The sequence below is a fragment of the Leucoraja erinacea genome, chromosome 8 (genome assembly GCF_028641065.1).
Source record: "Leucoraja erinacea ecotype New England chromosome 8, Leri_hhj_1, whole genome shotgun sequence".
In the NCBI taxonomy this organism is placed as follows: domain Eukaryota; kingdom Metazoa; phylum Chordata; class Chondrichthyes; order Rajiformes; family Rajidae; genus Leucoraja; species Leucoraja erinaceus.
In genome coordinates, this window is record NC_073384.1 from 29,535,181 (window position 1) to 29,547,025 (window position 11,845).

Sequence of the window (11,845 nt, forward strand, 5' to 3'; positions counted from 1 at the left end):
AAAATAATGGACTATTGCATTGTCAGAAGAATGGAAGTCTTGGTGACTTCATGATGATTCCAACTAGGCGGCAGAAAGGTCCTGTGGCTGGCACTTTGCTAAATGTCAGGCTGTGCTACAGCCTCTGCTGGGATTTGTCAATTATGGACCGAACTGTTGGGTAGGTGTGCATAATTTATCCCTTTATATATTTTAATTTTCGTCATTAAGAACGAAGTGGGCTGAAGAGCGTGTTTCTGTAATGATTGTTACTTCGAACAGCTGTTACATATTATGAGTACATGCCCTCCTTTGCTATTTGCTTGGATGAAATCAGTGGGGGGAATACTGATTTCAGATGAACCAGGACTGTAAACAAATAAGTTATTTTATAATGCAGATGTGAGTGTTGTGCAATTTGAATTTGCGGTTGACTCTTTTGCATTCTTCCTGTGCAAAGCGTCCCTGATGATAACTTAGTGCAAAAAGAGAAATAATATTTCATGAAATTTGAATACAAATCATTGCAGTTACAAATTAGTATATATTGTTCAATTATCGATATCGTTGAGTTTTTAAATAAGTTAACAAAAAAGAATTTAAAAGATGTGTAGCATCTTTCAGATATAGTACCTTGGTTCCTATTAATGGGCCTGGCCCACTTGGCGATTTTTTTTTTTTTTTTTTTTTTTTTTTTAGGCAAATGCAGGTTACTGTCATAGTCATAGCAGGTTGCCGAAAAAAACGGCGACAACCTACGTCATCCTGGTAACAACCTACAACAGCGCCTACGTCAGGAGAAGTCAAGCTACGCTCATTGGCGTCAAAACCACTGTCAACGAAAAATTTTCAACATGTTGAAAATTTAGGGATGACCAGAATGACGCTATGACTTTTTGCAAGACTGAGGAGACTACTCCCTGCGACCACCGGCGAACATGTGGCGACAAACTAGTCTCCTGTAGTTGCCTAAACAATCGCCTAAGTGGGACAGGCTCATAAATCTTACCCTCTATCCTTAAATCTATGCCCTCTGGTTTTTGGTTCCCCAACCCTGGGAAAAATACTCTGCATTCACTACATGCCATATGCACACATGACTGTGAGGCCAGATTCTGCTCTGAGTTTGCAAGGAACACCAGCGTGAACCAGATCTAAAACAATAACAAGACAGAGTACAGGAAGAAGATAGACATCAAGACAACATAATCTCCCTCAACTTTCACTAAACATAGGAGCTGATCATCAAAATTGAAGCAGGGTGCCCCAATCAGTATCAATGGTGCTATGGTGAAGATGGTCAAGAGCTTCTGGTTCCTTGGTGTAAATGCCACCAACAATTTGTCTCAGTCAACCACATTGACACTAAGGCCAAGAAAACATATCAATATCTACTGCCTCAAATAACTCAGGAAATTTAGAATATGACTATTACCAATTACTCCAATGACTCTTACAAATTTTTACTATCATGCAAACCACCCTCCTTCTCACTGTCTCAGGAAAGCAGCAAATTAAGGACCACTCGTGCTCCAGTCATTCTCTCTTCCACTCTCTCACCGACAGGACATACAAATGCATGAAGGCACGTACCATCAGATTCAAGAACAGCTTCTCCCTGTTGTTATCAGACTCTTGGATAAACCTCATATCTTGAAGATGAGTTACCGATCTACCAAACTTTTGTGGTCGTTGACCTTTTTAATCTTCATTCTATGATGTAAATGCACAATATTCTGCACTCTATTTATTTTCTCTTTTGCATTACCTGATAGACGTATGATTTGTCTGGATATCTGGTGTGGTCCACAGTCCCGCTTTATTCTTTGCTGCAGTAGATAACTCTAGCATGTTCTCTTTATTTCCTGCATCTGCAGTTTTATTCGATTTTTCTTATTACAGTAAACCCTTGTTTTAATGGACCCCTTTATAATGGATTTTGGCTATAGGCGACAATACCACCAACTAGCACCGCCTCTCTGGCTGCTTAGAGCACAGTTTCACAAGAGCCTAGCACAGGGAAGCCACTGTGGAGTAAGGCAGGTCCAACAGAATGGAGGAAATTGATTGTAGAGCTGGTACATTGTTAGGAGGAAGCAGAGAGATGTACAAGGGCAATGGCTCAGGTTAAGCAAGCACAGTGGATGAATTCACAGTGAATGAGGGGGTGCAGCATAGGTTCACCAGGTTAATTCCCGGGACTGACATATGATGAAAGAATGGATCAACTGGGCCTATATTTACTGGAATTTAGAAGGATGAGAGGTGATCTTATAGAAACATATAAAATTATTTTTGGGATTGAACAGGCTAGATGCAGGAAAATGTTCCCGATGTTGGAGGAGTCCAGAACCAGGGGTCACAGTTTGAGAATAAGATTGTAGGCCATTTAGGACAATGATGAGGAAAAACTTTTTCACCCAGACAGTTGTGAATCTGTGGCATTCTCTGCCACAGAAGACAGTGGAGGCCAATTCACTGGATGTTTTCCGGAGAGAGTTGGATATAGCTCTTGGGGCTAACGGAATCAAGGGATATGGGGAAAAAAGCAGGAACAGGGTACTGATTTTGGATGAACAGCCATTGAATGGCGGTGCTGGCTCGAAGGGTCAAATGGCCTACTCCTGCACCTATTTTCTAGGTTTCTATGAATTGGGGAAAGTGTAGAGAAGAGGAGGTTTAGCTGGAGGGACCTGTGATGCATGGAGGCGGGTTATATAAGTTTTCTTATAGGGGCTATTTATGATACCATCACCGTAGAACCTCAAACAGTGGGTAGGTGGGGACCCGGCATGTCCCCTGTGTTCAGAGTTGGCAACGTGGAGACATATTTTGTCAGGATGTATGACTACTCTTTCTCAAGGTCGATATATCTGGCGGCATAACCAGATCTTGGAATATATAGCTGTAACAATTGATAAGAGGGCACTGGTGAATTTAGTATGTATTAGGACTGAGAATTTAGTTATTTATTTTGTCTGAGGGAGAGAAAGATTGAGGAGGAAGGTTTTCTGATAGGCATGAGTTAGGCCAGCTGATTGAGAGATGCAGGTAGATTTGGGAGGAAAGTTTGTTCCACAGGAAATAATTAGTGCTAGTTTGTGACCGGATCTAGTGTTGTGGTCAGTTAGTCAGTGGATAGTGTATTTTATAGAACTGACAGTACCTTGAGAGAACACAGTGGATGAGGCTTATGAAAGGAAAAGACTTAGATAAGTAGATTTGGCAGTAGAGGTTGAATAAAACTGCAGACACAGGAAATAAAAAGAACATGCTAGAGTTATCTACTGCAGCATAGAAATGTCCGATAGAGGTGTATTGTAGAGGTTTCATAGCGCAATCGACCATGTTGCTATTTGGAGAGCTAGGAATTTGCAGGCCAAGTTTGTGTATGGCCATAAAGGAGCAGCACGGGGATTTGGTGGAGAAGAAATGGTGTCATGTGGGGGCAGAAAGGAAATGTATAACGTGTGATAAGTGAATTGCTTTTGGTTTTATATACGAAGTTAATATTTGTGCGCTACGATTGTTTGATAAAGGGTTAGAATTGGTGTAAGACAGGATGCGAGCGTTTAGCATTTGTTTAATATAATCGTCTGTAGTTATCTATAGACTGTTGAATATAATCGTCTGTAGTTTTCTTTACTTAGTATATATTTACATAGTTCGCTGCTTAGTCGTGCATATTGGTAGCATAGGTCATGAGAACAGGTATTGAGGGGGAGTAGTTCTGGGACGCCAGAATTGTTGAGCTTTCTGAGGTGTCGTGAGCCGAACACAGTGAACAAGCCCATTTGATAACCCCAATGATATACTGGCATCTACACACTTAGTTTTTATGTGCTTATTAACATGTAGATAACTTATTGCTGAATTTGGAGTTAGTTGTTGTCCTTTGGCAAAAGTGTGTATAGGCAGTTTAGATACTACTTTGGCATTGGGCTTGGATTTCTTGGTTGAGCGCTTATCCTGGTTTTAGAGCACAAATTTTGTGTTTTAATAGTAATTGTAATCCTAAACAAACCTTCTAAATCCTCTTGTCTATTGTAAGTATGCTTCCCCTTCAGCTCAACCAGTGGGGGTTCAACACAATCTCCTTTCTATTATACTCTGTAATCCATGCCACTATTTCAAACCTCAGGGTCCTGTATGTTTTCAAAATCATCTGAACTTGCCCTGCCATTTTTGAAGTTGTATACACTTATTACTAAGCCTTTTTATTCCTGTACCTCACTCAGAATTGCACCCTTTCCATTACATTGATCCTCTTCATTTTTCTTACCAAAGCATATCATTTATTTTTCATCTGTCATGGATCCCCATTCTACTATATTTGTGCCTTCCAGGTCTGCTCTGGTAAAACATAGAACAATACAGCACAGGAACAGGCCCTTTGGCCCGCAATGTCTGCCAAATATGATGCCAAGCCAAACCATTATCTGCCTGCACATAATCCATTTCTCCAATCCTTGCATGTCTTCACTCTATCCCCATATTGACTTCATCTTGCTGAAATTGGCCATCAATTAACTTATTTGATTCTGGATAGCTGCTTGTCCTTTTCAATTGCAGTTATAAACCTTGTACAACAGTCACTGTCTACATAACACACTCATTCCAAGGCCCATCTCGTTACCCAGAACTAAATCCATAAGTGCTCCCTTTCACTTTGGAACAGAAATGTACCAATCAATGGAATACTCCTGAACACTTACAAAATTATAACCGCCTTATGACTATTAATATCCAGTAGATGATAAGATCATTGAAGACTCCCATAATCATTACTCTGTTATTCTTGTATCTCTCTGTAATTTGAATGCAAATTTGCTCTTTGCTATGACATTTGAAGAAGTATTACAACATTTTAGGGAAGGTGCACGGATCATTTAAAAAAAATGTCTTTGGGTATTATAGACAATGCTCTAAGTAGTTATAGAGCCATATAGCATGGAAACGGGCCCCTCAGCCCAACTAATCCATGCTGACCAAGATGCCCCATCTAAACTAGTCCCCTGTGGCTGTGTTTGGCCCGTTTCCCTCTAAACCTTTTTTATCCATGTGACTAGCCAAGTGTCTTTTAAATACTGTAATTGGACCTGCCTTAATTACCTGCTTTGGCAGTTCATTCCATATACCCACCACCCTCTGCGTGAAAAGGTTGCCTCTTGGGTTCATCTCTCATCTCCAACCTATGTCCTTGATTCCTCTACCTTGGGTAAATGACACTGTACATACACCCTATCTATTCCATTCATGATATTATACACCTGCATTGGATCACGTCTCAGACTCCTATGCTACAAGGAATAAAATCCTAACCTGCCCAACCCCTCCCTGCAGCTCAGGCCCACTAGTCCTGGCAACATCCTTGTAAATCTTCTCTGCACTCTTCTCAGCTTACTGAAAACCTTCTTAAAGCAGGGTGACCAAAAAGGAACACGAAATTCCAAATTTTTCCTCCTCAATGTCTTGTACAACTGTAACATAACGTCACGATTTCTGTACTCAATGCCCTGACTGATGAAGCCTAATGTACCAAATTATTTTCTTACCACCCCTTCTATCTGTTGCACCATTTTCAGGGAAACGATGTACCTGAGCTCCCAGATCCCTCTGATCTACAAACCTCGCTGAGAAGATCCTGTCATGGTTTAACTTCCCAAAATGCATCACCTTGCATGTACCTACATTAAACTCCATTAGCTATTCCTTGGCCCACATGTCTAACTGATATAGTTTTAGAAAATTATTTTTACTCTATACAATACCACCTACTCTACTGTCATCTACAAGTTTACTAAACATGTCTTGTACATTTTTATCCAAGTCATTGACATAAACATAAACTGCAAACACAGCATCGATTCCCTGAGGCACACCACAAATCAGTGCTCCAGTCCGAAAAACACCTTCTACACCAGCCTCTGCTTCCTTTCACTAAGCCAATTCTGTATCCAGTCAGAATGCTCTCCCATGAGTCCTATGCAATTCCAGAGCTGCCTGCCATGTGGAACCTCATCAAAGGCCTTGTTAAAGTCCATAAAGACAATGTATATGGACTTGCCCTCGTCAACCTTCTTGGTTACTACTTTTAAAAACAATCACATTTGTGAGACACGATTTCCCATGTACAAAAATCCCATGTATAAAATCATGCTGACCCCTGTTTATCGAAATGAATCTATATCTTATCCCTCAGAATCCTCTCCATAATTTACAGATTTTAGGCTCGCTGCTCTATAGTTCCCAGGCTTATCCTTTTAACTCTTCTTAAATAGAGGCACAACAATAGCCATCCTCCAGCCATCAGCCACCTGTGTCTATCAATGATTCGTACATATCTGCCAATTTCTTCTGTAGCTTCCCACAATGTCGTCTGATATATCTGATCAGTCCCAGGAGATATATCTACCTTCATATGTCTTGGGACAGCCAGCTCCTCCTTGATCATAATATAAACTGTCTTGCAAACTTCTTCAGTATCTGTCCTAAGTTCCCAAGTCTTCACGTCTTTCTCCAAGGTAAAAATAGAAATACTTGTTAAGGACCTTGCCCATCTCCAGCGGCTCCACTGGTTTCTGAGGAGCTCTATTCTCTCCTAGTTACCCTCTTCATATTAATGTATTTAGAAAATATCTTTGTATTCTCCGCATTCTTATCTGCCAGAGCTATTTCTTGCCCCCATCTGCACTCCTGATTTCCTCCTTAAGTATGCATCTCCCCCTAACCTCCTCCAGGACTTTTCTTCACACTGGGGATGGACAAGACAACATTTTGAGTCGGGATCCTTCATCAGACTTTTCAGTTAGCTGAAGGTCTTCAGAAGGTTCCTGGCCTTAAACCATTACCTTCCACAGATGCTTCCTAGTATTCGTTGAATTGGACCACTTTATTGTTTAAACCTCCACATCCTATAAAGAACAAGTAGCCTGTGGCGGCACCTGATTGCAACCCAAGGTCATGATGAATCATCCATTCTAGAGGCCGGCGTATGAGTTGTTATTTAAGACCGGGCAAAGCCCGTATCAGGTGAGGAGTAGGGAGCTGTATTGCAGAAAAATAAACACGTCTAGTGCACACAACTTGTGTCCGACTAGTTTTTGGCTGGTCTCCTGCTAGTCCCCGCCACAAGCCTGTCATTAAAGCAGTAATTCCTAGCTTAGTACTGTTTGTACTGTTAAGGTATCTTATCTTGCCTTATAAAGTCTGAAAGTGATTCTTATTTCTGAATCGGATACTGCAGATTTTCTATTCACCCATAATGAGCCCAAGATAATCTTAAATTATAATTTCATGATTCCTGTTTGTCTCTCTCAAGTATAAAGTGTTTGCAATCTTTTCCAAAATTTTGTTGTAATTGATCTTGCAATTTTTCAGCAAGAAGTATCTTGGAAATATTAAAATATTTAATTTATTCCATTTGTTTTTGAAAACTGGTCTTAACCCATAATTTCATTTTTCCACAAAGGAGATTTCACTGATCTTGCAGGAGTTAAAGAGGATAGAGAAACAACTCCAAGGTAAGCAGTACTTTCGTTTTAAATGTTTGCAATCCCACGATAATTCTGCCAACTATTAATTATGGTCAGTCTTTGGCCCAACATAATATAATTCAATCATTTCTAAATTAGCTGTTTGGGTTCCCCTGATCCAAGATCGCGGGCTAACCAATCTTCAGAAAGGTTAATAAAGCATTACCATTGGGATGTTGCAAGTTTCCTTGCTGATAAGGCTTGCATGGGAGATAACATTTATTGAAACAGACAGAATTAAAAAGCCAAAGTATATTACAGTTATTCTATAACAAACATGTTTCTGTTTTGTTTTTAATCTCTCCTGTATAATTTGAGTTTGCACACAATTGTACTGACTGTTTATCTTAAATTACTGCAAATAAGTAAAACCTCTTAAAACATTTCCTTCCCTTCAGTTCTTCCAGGTATTTTGCAAGCAGTTTGTACTTGGACATGTGATTAGCCTATAAAATAAATAATTCATTTCATTCATTCTCAACAAGAGTTTTTTTAATACTTTAAGTGGGTAGATTTTAGAGAATCTTGGCAATTTGATACAAAACTGAAAATGAAGTGCGTTGAATAGCAATCCTCTCCAAAAATAACTAACAATGTATGAAATAATTGAGGTCTGACAATTTTATTATTATAATTGAAATCATACCTCTCTAACAGTTCCTATATATTTTTTCTTTTAGCCATCAATGTGATGATTGATCCAGATGGTGCACTGGATTCAGCATGTGGTTTGAAAATACCATGTTCCAGTTTGCCTGGACAGCCCAAACAGAAGAGTAGTCCAACACGCCATTCTCGTATCTCCACCTCCGACTCTGACTACAGCAACCATTTAAGCCAGTATAAACAGAATGGAGGAGATAAAGATGATTCTTTGCATGAGTAGCATTGTTTCGTAGTCTCTTTAAAGTGGCAAACTATATACCAACAGACCACATTTTTGATTTGGCCTGTATTGATGAGAACATTTGCTTGCCATTTAATTATCTAGCCTCAAGGTGTTTTCTTGCTTTCCGTGGTTCTTTTGTCACCACGTTACTCTTGCTAGAGCTGTAAGCTTTGCATCCATCCAGTAATGGAACATTACGGTAGGAGTTGGAGGGGAGGGGGGGAGGGAGGGAGGGGGGGGGGGGGGGGGGGGGGGGGGGGGTTAGATGAGATGGGGAAAGGACACAGTGGTGTGCAGTGAAATGTGAATCACATTGACAGATTCGTGAGTCATCTTCAAAATGAAATGGAGAAGCAAATTGGCATTATTACTGAAACTGGAATAAAAGTACAATGTAACATGGGTTAATTTATAGGCAATAAAAGCCAAGAATATTGGAAAAAACATTAGTACCAAACTGCTTAGGTATGTTGGTCAGTTGAAGCACATGTTGAATCAAGGACTAATGTTTTTGTTATTTATGTGTGTTTAACATGTAAACCACAGATTCTGCATAAGATATTCCTTAACTGTATAAAGTAGAAAACATATTCACCGATTATTGTAATATGACAAAAATCTGTGCTTTACGCTCTGGTCAGAAGTAGGTCATGTTGTAAAGTCCTGTTGATTGCACCATTGTTACCTTACATTTTTGCACTATTGGCAACAACGTGAGCTGCAGGATGGGAGTATTGCATTGATGGGATTTCATTTTTGTTTCTTCTCTTAGTCCATCACATTTAAACAAAACATCAAACCAGCAAAAAGAACAAATGGTGCATTAACTTTATAGAATTTAAGTGGAAGGATTACGTGATTTGGTTCTTAAGAGAAATTGAATGTTTTCAGTTCTGTGGTAGTAAAGTGATTAATTGATCAAGATAAGTGCTCATAATCAATGGCTCCTATGAAAATCTGTTCGCTAACAGGTGATATTACATTAGTGTGAATAGTGTAGATCATTTTTTAAACAAACCTTTGAATAAGGCAGGCACAGACAGCACACATTCACATATCTGGTATACTTTTGTTTCCACACCCAGAGCAACGATTCCTCGAAAACATCTCCTTTGATGTTGTTGAGCATTCTCCAGACTATTTTTTGGCAGAGGCTAACAAAATTTTAAATGATCAATTCAGAACATTCTAGCAGTGCAACATGGGTAGAAAGGAAATAGTACTGAGATCCTACTGGAGTACTCAGCTTTATTCTATATTTGACTCTACTGTACCAGATCTGAGTGTTTACGGCTCACTTGGCATATGTTCCGCTTACCACCAATGATCTCCCTCTTTCCAGCAAGATTTCTTTGTAACAATAACTATTTTCCGTCCATCTGACAAAAAATCATTTTGGAAAATTTCTCACTTTGTTCCCAAGTAGAAATAACTTGGTACTACTTTATTTGTTTCCAAATGGTTGTAAAGTCATAATGCAGAATATTTTGTTATTCAGTTTTATTTTGAAATTACATTTGGAGAAGCCATAAAATGCATGCAATGAAAAATGGAAACCATTTGATACAAATAGAATAAGTATTTCTGAGAATGCATTTAAGATATTAAGATATCGTTTGGGACATGGTGGAGAGATATCTATAAAATCTTCCCTCGGAACATTTGCTCTGGGTATCATAGGCCTGTGTGGTATTCTCCACCACTCGTGTTATTTATATTCCCCAGCATTATCAACGGTGAAATCCATTCATTTTTAAGGGAAACTAATTTTAATCTAATTGATGTTTAATCACAGAACATATAACCATTTAGTTAAGTCTTGACCAGATCAACTTAAAGTTTGTGTTTTGGTAAGTGAACACTTGTAGTTTCTTACTGCCTACCCGAATCAAGTATTTATTGTGCTCATGAAATATTCATAACACAATTTAGGCCTTAAACTAATATTACTGTGTCTTTGCCACCTGGAAGCAAAAGTATAGTCACTCCTCTCCCTTTTACTTTTAAGAACAAAGCTGGAATTGAACCTGACAGTTATGTATCAAATTTGCATCACACTCTCTAAGTTGCTTTTAAGCTGTATAGTAAATGACACAGGTGGGCTGTATCTATCAATTTTGCTTGTCTTGAGTGGTGATAGCTCTCTGGTACAAGTTAACCTACAAAAATGTAGATCAGCCGCCTTAGAAATATATTGTGTCCCTATCATTCATCCCTTGCTTCATTACTCTTTGCCACACAGACTGCTTTTTCTGCAATACTGACTTCATGGTTTAACTTTGGAGGAAAAGGAGTGCTGCATTGCCAAGCATCATCTGTGTAGTGATTCAAAAGAGAGACTTTGGGGAGGGGGAAGAGAGCAAGGACAATAGTTTGTTTCACATATGATCATATCGTTTGTAAGTGTGAATAATCCAAAGATATTTTTAAATTGTGGTATCTTCATTTCAGTTTTTACTTTTGTATATTAACATTATCAAAATAATGGTAAAAGGAATAACTCTGCCTATTTTGTTATTGACAAGTGAATTGCCTTTGCTTTTGTATATAAACAAGATGCATTTCTGACATATCTTCAGTTCATTGTTAATATGGATTCTACTGGGCTATGCAATGGTCCAAGTTATCCCACTAACTGACAATTTTCTCTGGAATAGTTATTGAAAACATAGATGAATAAACTAAGCAATAGTTAACATATGTTATTGCGAAATGTTTGCATTGACACATTTACAAGTTTCTGTTCAATTATCCCATTGTATTATAAAGTGCCTGTGCAGGTGTGAATATGACATTTAAGTTTTATTTACTTTTCACCACAATTTTGATACACTGAATTATCAGGGCATTCTCACTAATTTGTGATGTGAATTCAACTCTAACATTAAGCCAAATTTATTTTTGGTAATTTGAAATGGGCAATTTATTAGATTGGCAATGTAGAATTGCTCCAAACTAACTTTTGAACATTGGGTGGTTTGGGTCTAATTTTTTTTTTTCTCCCTCTAAACTGTGAGATGACCAAATATTGCCTGTATTTTCTTTCTCTCTTTTCCCACTTTCCACCTGGCAGGTATTTATTACAACAGCATCAGAACAATTTTACCCCATGGATGGAAATGTGATTAACAGTTGTACTATGCTTTACAAGTAAATAGCAATGGAGTGAATTTTCCAATTTCTAAATATGCTAGCTAACCACTTCACTTTATTGTGTTGGTTTTATGTGTTTACACATTTGTGTTATAACTTGTAATATCTTTGTTTTACAGTTACATGGTTTTCTCCTGATTTTGTATGAACTCTTGTTATCTCTATTTATTTTTATTTGGTTATATATGTTCATTTGTATTTTTACATTTCTATTGTTTCAAATAAAAGTTTCCCTCTCCGATCTTTGCCACAGAATATATGTTAGAAAACTAAAAGACCTGTGAAGAGT

The 11,845-nt window shown here is 38.4% G+C and overlaps 1 protein-coding gene across 4 annotated transcripts in view; it reads left to right on the forward strand.

Annotated features, from left to right (window-relative positions):
• Window positions 1-8,614, forward strand: part of cep170aa (centrosomal protein 170Aa) — a 93,840-nt gene extending 85,226 nt beyond the window's left edge. For all 4 annotated transcript variants that reach the window (XM_055639309.1, XM_055639307.1, XM_055639308.1 and 1 more), the window contains 2 exons: window positions 7,451-7,502; window positions 8,195-8,614. In XM_055639309.1, the coding sequence (XP_055495284.1) occupies window positions 7,451-7,502; window positions 8,195-8,400 (258 nt within the window). In that variant the 3' untranslated portion in view covers window positions 8,401-8,614. The remainder of the gene's footprint in view (window positions 1-7,450; window positions 7,503-8,194) is intronic.
• The last annotated feature ends 3,231 nt before the right edge of the window (window positions 8,615-11,845 follow it).